A 16,473-nucleotide genomic window follows, 5' to 3' on the forward strand; every position below is an offset into this window, starting at 1 on the left:
AAAAGAAGCATGGCCTAGCAATGCTAATGCACTGTTGTCCTTTAGCAGTGCCCCCTTAAGACTCAGCGAGGAAATTAGCATTGACTGTGAGACAGAGTAGGCTGGAACAGAGGTAAATCAATTAGCCTGTGTGGGGTAAATAATTGATCGTCCTTTAGTTGACAGTGCTACTCTAGCAGATTTCATAAATATGCTGAAGGCTGAATGCTAAAGGTTTGTGATTGCGAAAGGCGCTTTTCAAAACAAATAGTTTATTTTCTCTGTCTCTCTGCCTTGAGAACATTTGTTTTTATTTAATGTCATTACATCTCCGTGTTTACTGTGAGGAGAGGCCAATTACCTGAAAGCACAGGCACTTGCATGTCAGCGCACCTATTTGATTTATCACATGTAAATGTTTCAGTTTTTTATTTTATCATGTCTAGTTAAACTAGCTTCTTATGTATTGCAATTCTTTATAGGACGTCATCTATCCTGAGAGCATGTACGGCACTAACCACAAATGGAGCAGCTGTTGATTTTTTTTTTTTTTTTTTTTTTTTCACCCATTAGCATGTTGTGTAAATGTGTTAAAGGAATAGTTCACCGAAAAAAAAAAAAAGCTGTCAATAATCACTCACCTTCATGTCGTTCCAAACCCGGAAGACCTTCGTTCATCTTTGGGGGGAAAAAAGTACACAAGTATTCTCGTAGCTTCGTAAAGTTAAGGTGGAATCATGAATATCTATTTTAACAATGTCCTTACTACCTTTTGGGGCATTCAGCGTGGTAGTTCCCTTGCTGTCTATGCAGAGTCAGAAAGCTCTCGGATTTCATCAAAAATAACTTAATTTGTGTTCTGAAGGTAAACAAAGGTCTTAGGAACGACATGAGGGTGAGTAATTAATGACAGAATTAAAATTTTTGGGTATACCATCCCTTTTAAGTTTATAACTGATATTGGCCGTCAGAAGAGAGAACGATGCCAATTTTACCGTCCCTCCCATAGACGCAGCATTAGAAATACCCTTGCATTAGCATAAACTAGTTTTTTTTTAATGTGGAACTGTACATTAAAGTCCACGTGAACCGGAAGTTGCTGCCGTCTTTATTTCAGTGTAGTGATGTATTTTCAGCTGAAATGGAATATTGAGTAGAAGGCAGTTTTTTGTTTTTTTTTGCGCTCCTCTCTGTCTCTTACTTATAGCAACCTAATGGTTGAAGTGGGGTGTGTTTGAGGACATTCTGCTCAAGCCATCAAACTTCGTCATCCCAGAAGGAATTCAATTCCAGAGCAGAAGCAATTGTTTAGAATTTTTTTTTTTTTTTTTTTTTTTTTTTTTTTTTCAGCGGATTAACTTGTACGGATTAATTGTTCACATCAAGGCTATAGCAATGTGCGCTAGTAAAGTAAAAAGTCAATTTTGATTTAATGCGGACTTTAAACATCAAATACTTTTAATTACCGGACATTTTTGGACTGGTGAAATTCCCCAGTGGGTGGGGCTCCTCTGCATGAAGGTGTGGTCAACTTAGAGAATTTTGGCGAAACTTTGCAGGTCAAAAAATATCTTTCGCAATAGTAGAGCGAATAGCGATACACAAAACACCACTCAATGCAGCAAATTCAAGTGAACTTTAACATGAATAAATTCTGTGTGGAGAACTTTTTTGGCCCATGTGGAAAATTCGCAATTTAGCTATATTTTGTTTGCAAGTTTTCACAAAGCAACAGTAAATATGACCACACCATGATATCTTTCACTTGTCGGAACAAAATCTTAAAGATGGCTTTTATCACTTTATTGCATCACATCTGGTCAGTACATGACATTACAATAAAATAATTGTTTAATAACTTTGAAACAAGGGCCTCAGTTGTACTTTAGGTGTTGTCTCTAATTTGTTTGATCACAGTGGTAGAGAAGTAATTGCATCATGGCCTATAGACCTTAATCAGGTTAGACACCATGTTGAATTTAACACAGACGCAAATGAGGCTCTGGGGGATAGATTATAGTGTTTACAATGGCACACGTTTTATAAAGGTCTTAGATCTCGTAAATTGTTTTTTTTTGGGGGGGGGTGAGGGGGTGGGGGGGGTAACTTTTGTTAGCTGAATCAACTCAATCAGTTTGTATTTAAATAGCAGCATTGAATGCACTGTACTCCTTTCCCTCACAGCCTTGTTTTCATTCCTGTTAAATATTAAATATGGTGCTATAATGTCTATAGTTCTTGCAGTTAGTCCTACCTGTTGTACCCCTGTAGCTCTCAGCATTTGCTTAAAACTAATCAGATTGTTTTCCTCTCCATCTATTTCATCTGAACCCCAGTGGACTTTGGTGTGAGTGCACAGCTAGATCGCACCGTGAGCCGCAGGAACACTTTCATCGGCACTCCTTATTGGATGGCACCAGAGGTCATTGCATGTGATGAGAATCCTGATGCCACATATGACTATAAGGTGAGCTGTCCTTACTCAGAAATATATAATCTGTGACATATGATATTCTACATGGTCTTGAAGTGATAATCACGTTGTGAGAAAACTCTGTGTGCAGTGGATTTACTCTCTGCTGCATGGCATTTATGTTGGCATATCAAATTGCCTACTTGTCATAGACATAATGCTCAGCACCACTGATAAAAGCCTGTGCTGTATTAGGTTTGTCCTGTTGGAAATCTTTTCAGCAAAAGGACTTTCAGAAAAATATGTATGTATGTATGTGTGTGAGTGGTTTTGTTTTCTGTTGATCTTATTTAAGATTTGTGATTTAACCCTGTAACTAATATTTTAATGAACATAAAAATTAAATAGACATTACATTTTTGAGTAAAATTAACTTTTTTTTGTGATGGCAAAAATTTACTTCAGATTATATTTGACATTTTTTAATTTATTGCAGTTATCACCGCATCTGATCTGATTTTTTATTAGAAAATTGACATTTGTTGTGTGATTTCTGTTGATTGATTGCAGTCAAAAAGGTCAAGACTTCTGAGGTTTTTATGGGGAATACAGACTTTTGATGTGTTTAAAGCTAGCTACTTTTCAAGATGGGGTAATTGTGTGTTAGAGAATATTTCATATAATTTTTTTTTTTTTTTTTTTATCTAATGCTAACAATAGTCATTTGACACCAGTTTCATTACTCTGTTCATGGGCAGTGCCTTGGAATAAAAGAGGGCATCAGCAGGCGTGAGTCTGTCTTCCCTCTGAAGAAGGGACAGATGATAGAAGGGTGAACCTTTCACTCATCTTTTTGTTTTGTTATGTCGTCAAATCACTCACCAAATTTCAATAGAATCCATCAGACTGTTTTAGTGTTAACTGACAGCAGTTTAAAAAAAACTGTCAAGCAGCCAGATTTCCATGGAAGAGAAACTAAAGGTTATCACATCGGTTTGTTATTTGCGTACCTGTGGTTACATTTGTGTGTAGAGAGAAACCATAAAAAAGTGAATCTGGGATGGGCAAGTCATTGTGGCGATACAACAAACTATGACCATTTTAGATCAAAACTGATAATCCCAGTGTCTGAATGAATGAATAGCTGATATAAATAGATTTTTTTTTTTTTATATAATTTAAAAAATGACATTTCTTGTTTGAAAATCTGTTGGTAATTTACATTCAAGAAGATCAAGACCTCTTAGATGGGACAGACCAATTTAAGGGGCATACAATCTTTTTTTTATTATTTTATGTTCGGTAATAGTTTATCTAACATTTCTAAACTTGTCTATGATGTCTTAAGTTTTTGTGTCCCATCTCATGTAACTTTCCTCTCTTGTGTTTCAGAGTGACCTGTGGTCGTTGGGAATCACAGCCATTGAGATGGCTGAAGGAGCCCCACGTGAGTAAAATGGTTCACTGCTTTGTGTGTATTGGGATTTATGTTTTCATAGAAAAGGTATACACCATCCAAAGTTTCGTCAGGACAGGACTACTTCATTTTTCAAGGTCATCAAAGCAGAAAAAAAATTATTAAATAACCCTGAAGCAGTGCCTACACTGAATTAAATATTTTGCAAATAAATGTACCTTCATTTTGAAACTTGATGGATGCAAGCCAGCGCATACAAAAAGTTGCCGTATGTCAAGTTGCGTCGCATTATGACATTGGCTGAAACATATGTGAATGTCACAGACCTCTTCCTGCATCTGTTAGATATATAAGAGCGTCCTCGCAGTCAGAGTCTGGACAAGCCGCATTAGCCGCTCTCAGTGGAAGGCTGTCTCACAGATGGCTGAGCAGTGACGGACAGGCAAAAGGGCAGGCAGACTGTAGTGATCTTGTCCTGGCTGGAGAGGGGAATAATCCTGTAGGAAGGTGCCCTGGCAGGGTGGTACTGCTTTGGCCAGGGGACAGAAAGCTGCTGGGCAGTGCACTTGAGGACAAATCTGCCTTTTTTTTTTTTTTTTTTTTATGTAGTCTATTGGAGAGATGACTCACCGTTGTGACTGCTGACAACAAATGGAAATGTGTGTGTGTTTGTGCATGTATTTTTGTTGGCACTGGCATATTAGCCCTCGGTATGTAGCAACAGATCTGTGGCCAAAAGTGACATTGCTGGACAAACTCACTAAGCTCGACCGTCCTCTAGTTTGGAATGAGTTTGCCATCCTTGCTGCCAGGCTGAAAGACATTGTACCCTCAAACCGTGACCATTCTGTGCTGGGAACTCACTCGCACCTGCCCATGTAGTCTGATACTTGCCATCTGCGTCTATTCAAGCTGCACAATCCTGTTCCAAAGTTGGTATTAGCTTCATATTTGGTTGATTTGTTGAAAGCGAGCTGTTGGACTTCACAAACATGTTGAAAATTGAGTTTTTAACCTCTTGTTGATGCTTGATATTGTTTGTGAGCGGTTTTATATTGAAGCGTGCTGAAAACGAATGCAGCGCATTTGAGAAATAGATGTATTTTTAGGGTCAGTTCAAGAAAGCACTTACAGAATATAATACCAGAACTACATGCTTTGACAGTGTTCACACGACTTTTAAATATGACTCATATCAAGCACTTGTCTAAACAGGCAATGCTGTGAAACTGTCCTAGATGTGTAAAACACCCAACCCTGGAATATTCATCCTAACATAATCAGCAAATACCATCATATAATTTAATGTGAATTTATGCACTCAATTTAAGCATTAGAATTTGCATTGTGACATCCGTTGTCACTGAAAACGGTTTCTCAAAACAAGCGTCTCAATATTTAAGTGCTAATGTATATCAGTATAGTTTAAATGGTTTTGGAAATGTATTAATGTTTTTTTATTTAATTTTTCCAATTTGAGCCATGTTTAATTGCAGTGTGAATAAAGCCTTTAGTAGCCAGCTTTCTGCGCACATTTTGATTGGGTGTCATTGTGAGTGCAATATATAATAAAAGTGCTTTCTGACAAGAGCAGGTCTTTATTGTATGTACTGTAAAGGATATTAATATATAAGCCATAAATATATTGCTTCTTGTCATGGTCCTGATCACTGTCCATTTATAATGAAGCATTCAATAGATAATAAACAGAAATATGCACTCTGATTTTGTTTCGGCACATAAACAAACTCTAATGCATATTTTGTCCTTTCTTTTTCTAAAATCTAGGCTGAGATCTGCTGGACAGTACAACACTCCCGTGTTAACATTCTCCTCTCTCTCCCCACAGCCCTTTGTGATATGCACCCAATGAGGGCCCTGTTTCTGATCCCTAGAAACCCGGCTCCCAGGCTCAAGTCCAAGAAGTGGTCAGTGCCCCTCTCTTTGTTCACAAAGGTCACAAAGACAGACCCCCAGTCCAGAGCTTCTGCGAGACCAAACAAGAACTCCCAAGCACTCTGTCCCATCTACTTTTAATCAGAAAGTCCTGTACACTTATTCACTGTTCACTTCATCTGTCACATGTGATCTTCATTCTGTATGTCAGCCCATTTGAGTGCAAACGCCTTGAGAAAGGTTGCTTGTCATGCAAGACATACAGGTTTTTGTTAGTTAACAGCAACTGATATGTACATGATTCCTAAACTTGTAAACAGACACTCGCTTTTGCCAGACAGCTTAACAAAACAAGAAGCCAAAAATAAAGAGAGCGATAAGCCTGCAGCCTTTCCCTCAAGCTCTTCCTCATATCTGCAGGTCTAAAAAGTTCCAGTCATTCATTGAGAGCTGTCTGGTGAAAAACCACAACCAGAGGCCCAGCACAGAGCAGCTCCTCAAACATCCCTTTATCCGAGAGCTGCCCAATGAGAGACAGATCCGCATTCAGCTCAAGGACCACATCGACCGCACCAAGAAGAAGAGAGGCGAGAAAGGTGAGCAAACTGATCAGCTTTATATATTAATGTGTCAAATCAGACATGCCCCGTTTTGTCTTTACACACTTTGTTGAACACACTAAAACAAATGAGCTACCATAAAGATGGAACAGCCATGTGCAGCACACAGCTGGGAAAATGCCCTCACCAGATGCTCTATCTCTGCTGACATGTAGCATTTATCACTTAACACATGACCTCCGTTCCCATTTTCCATTTGGTTTGCCCCCCCCCATATAGCCCCTTAAATTGCTGCTTGAAGTTATATTATACAAGAGTTTAGTAGTAATGGCGGTTTTCATGTATTCTAAAAATAAAGGTCGAAAATGAAGGATTTTGCTGTGTGGTTATAAATAATATTGAGAAGAGAGCTATATGAGGAAACTTTAGACCTAAACCAAAGCATTTTATTTTTAAATATTACAAATATATACACACCAAAGTTTTAATAAATGAATAAATTGAACAAAAGTGACACTAAAACATACTTATTGATATAGAATTTTATTTTAAAAAAATGCTGCTTGCTTTATATTCATCATAATCCCGAAAAAGTCTCACATTTTAGTGTTTTCAACTATGATAATAATATTATTATTATTATTATCCCCTATTATCCGTCAACTATGATGATAATATTTTATAACATTACTATTTATGTTGTAATTTTGATGAGATAAATAGAACCTTGGTTCTTTCAAAAACATTTAGAATTCTTACAGACTCCAAACTTTTGAATGCTAATGTATACAATGACCCCAAAACATGTTTTGACGCATTTTTTCCTCCACAAACTTTCACAATGAATTGTATAAAGTTTTACAGTAATTATTAAGAAATATATTTAGACACAACCAGTCAGTGTTTAAATAATTTTCATCCTCATTTTTAACAACTATCTTTTTAATACTCTTAACCATAAGTTCTTTTTGGGACATGCTTTGCTCAAAAAAAGTGTTTGTTCTAAATGTATTTGCTGGAAGTGCCACTTGTCAGATATTCTATTAAATACGGTTTGTTCCTTAAAGGTACGATAGTACAACTTGTGTAATTTTAAGTGTCAGAGAGAGAGGGTGAAAAATAGTCATTTAAAAACTAAATTATATTTGTGACTGGTGCTAGAATCCTTGAACATCATAAGTGCACTTCAGGGAAAAGCTACAAAATCATAGAATATTGGCACTTTAAAAGTAGACAGATGCTTTAAGGACACGGAATGTCAAGGTTCCTGACAGGGATCCCATCAGGGCGGGTTTTGCATGTCTGAAATGTGACTGCAGGACATTTTCACACTTGCAGATGAGACCGAGTATGAGTACAGCGGGAGTGAAGAGGAGGAGGAGGAGCACGACATGGGAGAACCCAGGTACATCCCGCATGAGGTGTTGGGGGTTGGATTGGATGTGGGTATATGAGACAAACTGATTCCTTCATTCATCCATCTCTATACAGCTCCATCATTAACATACCTGGAGAGTCCACTCTGAGGCGGGATTTCCTACGGCTGCAGGTGGCCAATAAGGAACGATCAGATGCCCAGCGCAGACACCAGCAGGAACAGCAGCAGAATGAGGGACACAAGCACCAACTACTGGCAGAGAGACAGAAACGCATTGAGGAACAAAAAGAACAGAGGCGCCGATTAGAAGAGGTACGTCATCATGTGTGTGTGTGCAAGCCACAGTGTGTTTACCATAACTGCCAAGGTTTACACCAACAGTAGTCTCATGGCATAACTTCAGCTGCTCTGAGCCCATATGAAAAGAACTTTTCTTAATATAAATCCATGAATTGAGGCTCTCTGCATTTGCTCACTAAAATCTTTAGTATTTATATGGAGAACATCCAGATTAGCAGTTACACACAAATGCAGACCAGCATTCCTCTTCTGCAGCGAGTGATGACTTTAACACCAGGCTCAGTGTAGCTTGAGGCCAAGGGTTATTTTAAGGAACAGTGCATTGTGGGAAGCAGGAAATCTAGCATGCTAATGATAAGCTAGTTTTGTGTAAAGTCTATTCTTGGAAATCGACTACTAGGGCCTGGTAATATATTATATAATCGCAGAATATTCACGGTGATTTTATTGGTTTTATTAAACAATATTGTGACTATTACAATGATATTAATGCACTTTTTTGTTTGGCCATTAAGAATCTTAAATACTGTAACTAATGCTGTAAATAATTCTTAATACTAAAAAAAATGGTTATAAAAAATGGGTTATTGTGTAGGGAAAACATGTTTAAATTGGTCTGTTTGAATTGATTTACGTAAATTAATCAAACGTACAGTTTCAATGAATCAAACTTTGCACTTCATTTGTTGCTCAAATATGTTAAAGATATTCCTTGTAGATGATTTTTCATTTATTAAAATGTTTTAGTAAAGTTTATATATAAAATTAGATAATCTTAGAAATTAAAAGAATTAAACACTCTGGTTATTATCATTAGATAAAACTTTTTTTTTTAAATGTGTTAAAATAAAGCTGAGTTGAAATATAAATATTAGAAATTTTTTTTTAAACTAAATAAAAATTAGAAATGTGGCCTTGGCAACTAACTGAAATAAGATTAGGATTAGGAGCACTAACATTACTAAATGGAAATAAAAACTTGAACTGAAATATAAGTAAATTAAACCCAAATAGTATATATACAGGTGCATCTCAATAAATTAGAATGTCTTGGAAAAGTTAATTTATTTCAGTAATTCAACTCAAATTGTGAAACTTGAGTATTAAATCAATTCAATGCACACAGACTGAAGTAGTTTAAGTCTTTGGTTCTTTTAATTGTGATGATTTTGGCTCACATTTAACAAAAACACACCAATTCAACAAATCTCAACAAATTAGAATATGGTGACATGCTAATCAGCTGATCAACTCAAAACACCTGCAAAGGTTTCCTGAGCCTTCAAAATGGTCTCTCAGTTTGGTTCACTAGGCTACACAATCATGGGGAAGACTGCTGATCTGACAGTTGTCCAGAAGGCAATCATTGACACCCTTCAGGAGGGTAAGCCACAAACATTCATTGGGGGTGCAATGTCATCTGCTGGTGTTGGTCCATTGTGTTTTCTAAAAACCAAAGACATTGCACCCGTTTGCCAAGAAATTTTGGAGCACTTCATGCTTCCTTCTGCTGACCAGCTTTTTGAAGATGCTGATTTCATTTTCCAGCAGGATTTGGCACCTGCCCACACTGCCAAAAGCACCAAAAGTTGGTTAAATGACCATGGTGTTGGTGTGCTTGACTGGCCAGCAAACTCACCAGACCTGAACCCCAGAGAGAATCTATGGGGTATTGTCAAGAGGAAAAGGAGAAACAAGAGACCAAAAAATGCAAATGAGCTGAAAGCCACTGTCAAAGAAACCTGGGCTTCCATACCACCTCCGCAGTGCCACAAACTGATCACCTCCATGCCACGCTGAATTGAGGCAGTAATTAAAGCAAATGGAGCCCCTACCAAGTATTGAGTACATTTACAGTAAATTAACATACTTTCCAGAAGGCCAACAATTCATTAAAAAAAAAAAATTATTGGTCTTACGAAGTATTCTAATTTGTTGAGATTCCCACATCGTGATGTAGACGTAGAGGAGTGTTTAAACAAGGCGTTTTAAGAGGGCGTGGACCCGTGGACCAGTCTTAACTTTTATAAAGAATATCTCTTTGGGTTTGAGAATTAAGTCTTTGCAACTTTAGGGATCTTAACTATTCACAAACAGCTTGTAACACTCCAAAGAGAAAGGAAAACTTCAAACGCATCCTATGAGCCCTTTAACAAATGACACACTCCAGCTGAGTTTTACTGGAGTCTCGCTGAGGACATGGAAGGAAAAATGCTTCTACGCTGTTGCTGTGTAAAGACAGGTTATTCAGCTGCATGATTGTGTGTGTGTGTGCGCATCTCACAGCAACAGCTGCGTGATCGTGAGCTCAGGAAGAAGCAGGAGAGGGAGCAGAGACATCGCTATGAGGAGCAGCTCCGTCGAGAGGAGGAGAGGAGACAGGCTGAAAGGGAGCAGGTACACACACAGCACTGCTCCGATGACACAGCTGGAAACCAACTACACACTCAATTAATGGCAGTTAATTGTTGTTAAAGTAACCCTGTGAATGGCTGCGTAACGAAGAGGTTCTGTGGAGAGCCAGATAAGACGTGGGAAATGAGCGCACAGCACTACTGCTTTTCCTTTATCTACTCCAGGAAGACTGACCATCTAACATCCTTAACCGGGATGTGTGTGTGTGTGCGGCCACATGACCTTGAACCATTCCCCCACACATCTCATGATGTATGAAGGGATGGCTGAGTCACTGACTTGATAAATAGAAGAGAATATCTCTCTTTCATTCGTGTGGGTGAGGTTAATTACCCTGCAGAGCTGTCGGTACGTTTCTAAGAAGGGCTCTGTTAATGGCCGCTGTTTTCCAGAGCTCTGACCCACGCGCTTGCTCACACACCACTCGTGCTGAAAAGGTTTTTCCATCCTCATCATCTCACAGTTGCTCTTGAGAACACAGCGATTACACTCCCCTCTCTCTGCTCTCACTATCACTATCCTCTCCCACCTATCTTGTTCTCTCAGGCACGCTGTTTCAGGTGTGCTGATGTACAAACTCCCAGTGTGCTCTTTCTCTCTCTCTTCACACGTTTACACCCGCTCTTTGCTCATCACACTATCAGCTCTGTTCTATCTCTTCTCTCCCATGCATTCAACAGGTCTGCACCACTTCATTAAATTGTGTACCTGATCTTTCACTTCAAATTTTTCCCCTTTTTTTCATGCCACCTTTTCTCTGGTTAAACTTTTTTTTCTTTCTTTCTTTCTTTCTTTCTTTCTTTCTTTCTTTCTTTCTTTCTTTCTTTCTTTCTCTATTTTTCTTTCTTTCATCCTTCCTTCTTTCTTTCTTTCTTTTCTTTCTATTTTTTTCTTTCTTCCTTCCTTCTTTCTTTCTTTCTTTCTTTCTTTCTTTCTTTCTTTCTTTCTTTCTTTCTTTCTTTCTTTCTTTCTAACAATCATGTTTTCATTCTATCTAGGCAGCTATAATTTTTCTGTCTATTAAGTCAGAAAGTTTTCATTCTATCTAGGCAGCTATAATTTTTCTGTCTATTAAGTCTAGCTATCCCTTTAGGAAAATTAACCATGGTTTTATCATAGAAAAAGTGTTGTAACCATGTTTTTAATGTATAACCACAGTTTTACTACAAATTCCATGGTTACACTATGGTTAGTGTAGCAAAACCATGGTTACGAAACGAAAGCCGTGTGTTTTTTTTTATTGGTGTTTTTTTTTTTTTTCTTGTAGTAAAACCATGGCTAATTTTCATAATGGTCATTCTTTTTAACTACCTATCGTTCTATCTAACTAGCTATTGTTCTCTCTCTGTTGTTCTAGTTATGATTTTGTCTTTCTAGATAGCTAGCTATCATACTAACAGCTGTCGTTCTAGCTATCTAGCTATAATTCTGTGGTTCTAGTTGGATAGCTATTGTTCTGTCATTTTGCTGTTCTACCCATCTCACACTTATTCATCCTCTGTGGTCTTTTCCTGTCACACTTTTGCTCCAAATCCTGTACAAACTGTGATAAACTCGTTCTTCTGTTTTTTCCTGTCTTTCCGTGTCTTGCGTCGCGACTGGTCTGTAGGAGTATATCCGTCGTCAGTTGGAAGAGGAACAGAGACAGCTCGAGATCCTGCAGCAACAGCTTTTGCAAGAGCAGGCGCTCCTACTGGTAACGGAGAGAAGACACTCGCCTTGCTGTACCCCTCAACCCTGTCCCTTGCTGTTCCCCCGACCCGCTTCTGCGCTGACCCATATCTATCTGTTAATCTTTTGGCCTCCTTCTTTGCATGCAGAATCACAGTTGTTATATTTTGCATTGAAGTATTAAAATTAAGTGCCGTTTTTGTTTAATTTTTGCTTGTCCTTGTAAAATATGAGAAATAACACCATTTAGAACTAGAATGTAGTTTTTGATTTGGTGACAGTGGGGACATACTGAGGAGTGAGATATAAGTTATGTTGTAAGCTGGACTTGCTACCCATCTGAGCAGCATGACTCCAACTGTACGGAACACAACTGTGCTAACTACTCTGCTACTGTTTGTATAGTATATGGCAACTGTATAGAGATTTTGATGTTTTTAACATTTATGTACAATAAATCATGTATATTCATGATGATATATTCATCTACACTACACATTATATCAGTGCCAGCATATAGACTGTCTAAACAATACAGACAACAAACAAGTTATGTATGGTGTTCAATTAATTTATAGCTGACAGGCAAATGACAGCAGAGCAAAGGTTTTTTTTTTTGTTTTGTTTTTTATCCATAACCAATTAAAACATTTATTCCTGTGAAATCCCACTTGCTTTGATGCATTTTATGTGAAACTGGGAGAGATGTGGACCTTAGCAGGTCTTTCCTTTCTTTGCTTTTGGGAGTTTTGACGTTTAGAGCAGGCCAGAATGATGCAATACAATGTGCTTTCCACTGAAGCCACTAGGGAGACAAAGGAGAAAAGAGAATGATAAAAGAGTGAAAAGCTGTGCTTGAGGATTTTATGTTCCCGGTAGCTCCATTCTTGAGCTTCAAATGTACTTTTTTTACAGAAGAGTGGTACTTGCGTCTTTTTTGCATCTGTAGCACCATTCCAGATTTCTGCCATTGAGGCAGAACTATGCCTGGAATGGATCTGTATCCTCGTGTTTGTCTTGAGCAACGTTTAATTGATCCAGCACATGCATGTTTTGATTGTGTATGTGTGCCAGTGTATGGTCATTGTGCTTTTGTGGTACTGTGTTTAAGTCCTTGCAATTGCATGGCCCTTGGTGATGTTTTGCAAAAGTTTATTTATTTTTTATTTTTTTAATTATCATAATCTCTCTGTGTCTTCAGGAGTATAAACGTAAACAGCTGGAGGAACAGAGACAGGCAGATAGATTGCAGAGACAGCTCCATCAAGAGAGGGCTTACCTTGTCTCTCTCCAACAACAGCAGCATCAGCAGCAACAACAACAACAACAAGACTCCAGACCCGGAGAGAAGAAGCAACTCTATCATTACAAAGATGCAGTCAACCCAAGCGATAAACCTGCCTGGGCAAAAGAGGTGGGCAAAACTGAAATTAGACTGAATTTGTCCTTTTTTCCAGCATCGCAGTGTTACCTTACTCCAAGGATGATGCGATGGTGTGAAAAGGTTTTTTTATTTATTTATTTTTTTTTGTCCTGAGCAGCTGTGACCATGATAAGCAACAAGTACAGGGCACATGATTGGCTTCTATCCTACACTGTTACACATTCTGTGCAGACAGACGAATTGCTTGTCACTGGAAACACATTACATCTGGTCAAGACAGTGTTACACTGCAGAAATGTTTTCCAGCACATTTTTCAGGGTCACCAGCCTGGAAACTTTTACTGAAAGTCCAACAATACTTGATGCTGAGTCAGCAAAATGAAACTGAACAGATTAACTCTTTGTTTTATCCCAGCATGTCAGCAAAATGACCACCACAGTCCATTTAGAACACTATATATAACTGAAGGAAACAGTATTTAATGTCTTTGTGAAGCAATCTGGACTCTTTCTTTTAAACTACATTCACTACAGTGTTCTGGTTTTGTCTTTGCTTCACTAGGCCAAGCGCACACTACAAAACAGAAGGTTGTTGCATAAATTAGTAATCACAGATCTCAGAATTTTTCACACAAAAGCACACACATTAAAAGTGCGTTCAATAGTTTGGGTCTAATTTAAAATATTTATATGTGTGTGTGTGTGTGTGTGTGTGTGTGTGTGTGTGTGTCCAAAGAAGTAAAGGTCTGAAGACAGACAGACTGACATGGATGAAAAAGCTAGCATAAATATTGGCAAGACATTCACAACATGGAAAGATTTGATGACAGGGTAAATCCTGAGTAGTAGTTCTTTTTGTATTGGACAGGTAAGTGATACTAGTAAGATTTATAGAGAAGTTTACTTTAATTTAATTTACATAAAACTCGGAGACGATCATGCTGATCCACGTTGATAGATGGCAGTGCAGTGTCTAACAGTATTGTGGTTTTGGTTGTTAAAGTACACAAAGAATAGCAACACTAACTCTAGCTAAAGAACTACTGAATGCACTTTTAATACTACACTTGTCCACAAGCATGGAACTGGAATATCTTTGGCGACATGTTGGAAGTTGGTGAGACTTTCTGAGACCTCGTTGTAAAAAGCGATTTGAGTTTCAGTCTTGTAGTATGCTCTTGGCCCAGATGTTTTTTAACCAACTTAACTGTGTTTAACAAAAAACTCTTGACTCACTGTTTCAGGTCCATGGCCTGCGCTTGAAACAGAGCCAACCCATCAACCACAGGCCTTCCCCATCCCGTCAGCGCCATGTCCCCCGGCGGAGCCCCTCAGACCCCACTAGAATGGTTACCCCTATTAGAGAACAGGTCATGAAGCATTTACATCACAGGAAGCAGCAGCAGCCTGGCTTCCGTGTCTCAGGACAGCAAGAGAGTCGAGAAAAGATTAGCCAGCAAGTGCGACAGCATAGGGCCTTCCAAAAGGCCAGGCTGGAGGCCCGCGGATGCAAGCCCAAGCCAGTGATCACTAAAGCGGTTAGTTCAGAGGACCTGGCCTCACCCTCAGATGCGAAGCTTTCACCGTGGCTTAGACTAGATGTAGATGACTTGCCCCCACAAATTGCCATTAACCAGAAGTATCTGTTAGTCGATGAGGACTGCTTGCTGTCTCAGTCAGCCCCAGAGCACTCGCTCCGAGAGATGAAGGCCAGAGATAAGCGTTCAAACTCTGTGACGTCCAAGAACCTCCTTAAGGTGCCGAAATGGGAGTGGGCCGTGCCTCTCGCAACGTTCAGTTCAGACGATTCAGTTCTTGTGAATCGCTGCTCCTCTGCTCTTGACCTGTCTTCATTCGCTTCGGCGGAGTTGCTTGGGCAGAGTTTTAACCAGCCCGTCTGGCGTTCTAAATCTTGTGAACGCGAGGCCTTTCATATTATTCACCCTAAATCCCCTAAAAATTCTGATATGGCCTCACCGATCCGCTCTGTAATGAGCTGGATGGGGCTCTCTCCTCGGAGCACACCCAGAGCAAGCCCAGCCTCCTCAAGGTCGCCATCCCCAGGTAGCCGTCGCAGCTCCTTATCCCCCGAAGGCTCCCCGTTCTCCCCCACCAACATGATGACAATCAGGCCTCTCATCAATTGAGGTGGTCTGTGATCTTTGTAAATAGGTGTGAATAGATGTAAATAGCTCTTCTTATATTATGTTACTGATTTGCTCTCTTAATCCTAAAAATAAAATGTCATGTAATGGCACATTTTTTTTAAAGTTGCTGAATGCTATTCCAAAATCTATATATGTGATGCGATCTAGGAAAACCCAACACATGGTGAAATTACATGTTGTACCTTTTGTAGATATTGATACCATAGGAAAGCTGGGTTAAAGCCCTTTCCAAAACTCATTTTTCATTTTGTCCATAGCTTGAACGTCACAAAAGTTATGGTTATCTGAAGTTGGTTTATAGCTATGATTTTTTTGGAATGGAATTTTGAGAAAAATGGGTTTAAAGTGAGACAGGTTTCGCTTTCACTTCTACTTAACGATCTAGCGTTACCCTGAAGAGGACAGTTTTCCGTTGTTTATCATGATGGGCATAGTCTCTGAACTTTTGATCACCCCTTGTAGGCTATGTTTAGATAGCACGAATAGTGTACCTTGTAGTTTACATTTAGAAAAGCGAGCACAGCGCAACTATTCGCGCACCTGTGCATATAACAGACTGTTATCAGACTCCTCCTCTTTAGTAACTTCATCTTCTGATCCTTCATCTCTGGATGTGAAACATCTTTTAGGTCACTGACATCACCAAGATAGAGCAGACTGAGATGAACAAGATCATCTAAATTAGCAGGTTTAGACTGCGTTGTTTTCTTGCGCTCCGCCATCTCACGATATTAAAAAATAAATAAATGTAAAAAAAAAAACTTTGCATGCCGTAGTTTACACAGGATTGGTGGGAAATGTGCATTGATACACATTTATATTATGTATGTTACGTGGTTTATTTTGATAGGTTAACTGTTTTTGTGGTGTTAAGAGAAAGCACCTCTGCAGC

The 16,473-nt window shown here is 38.8% G+C and overlaps 1 protein-coding gene across 6 annotated transcripts in view; it reads left to right on the forward strand.

Moving 5' to 3' along the window:
- LOC109055414 (TRAF2 and NCK-interacting protein kinase-like) overlaps window positions 1–16,473 on the forward strand; it is an 83,329-nt gene that overhangs the window by 51,693 nt on the left and 15,163 nt on the right. For 2 of the 6 annotated variants that reach the window (XM_042718271.1, XM_042718270.1), the window contains exons 7-16: window positions 2,316–2,446; window positions 3,785–3,839; window positions 5,659–5,737; window positions 6,126–6,301; window positions 7,604–7,670; window positions 7,757–7,955; window positions 10,230–10,340; window positions 11,968–12,054; window positions 13,231–13,443; window positions 14,658–14,952. In XM_042718271.1, coding sequence (XP_042574205.1) covers window positions 2,316–2,446; window positions 3,785–3,839; window positions 5,659–5,737; window positions 6,126–6,301; window positions 7,604–7,670; window positions 7,757–7,955; window positions 10,230–10,340; window positions 11,968–12,054; window positions 13,231–13,443; window positions 14,658–14,952 — 1,413 coding nt within the window. The remainder of the gene's footprint in view (window positions 1–2,315; window positions 2,447–3,784; window positions 3,840–5,658; window positions 5,738–6,125; window positions 6,302–7,603; window positions 7,671–7,756; window positions 7,956–10,229; window positions 10,341–11,967; window positions 12,055–13,230; window positions 13,444–14,657; window positions 14,953–16,473) is intronic. The other 4 variants (XM_042718275.1, XM_042718272.1, XM_042718274.1 and 1 more) reach the window with 3 other exon arrangements.

Source organism: Cyprinus carpio, chromosome B2 (assembly GCF_018340385.1).
Source record: "Cyprinus carpio isolate SPL01 chromosome B2, ASM1834038v1, whole genome shotgun sequence".
In the NCBI taxonomy this organism is placed as follows: Eukaryota; Metazoa; Chordata; class Actinopteri; order Cypriniformes; family Cyprinidae; genus Cyprinus; species Cyprinus carpio.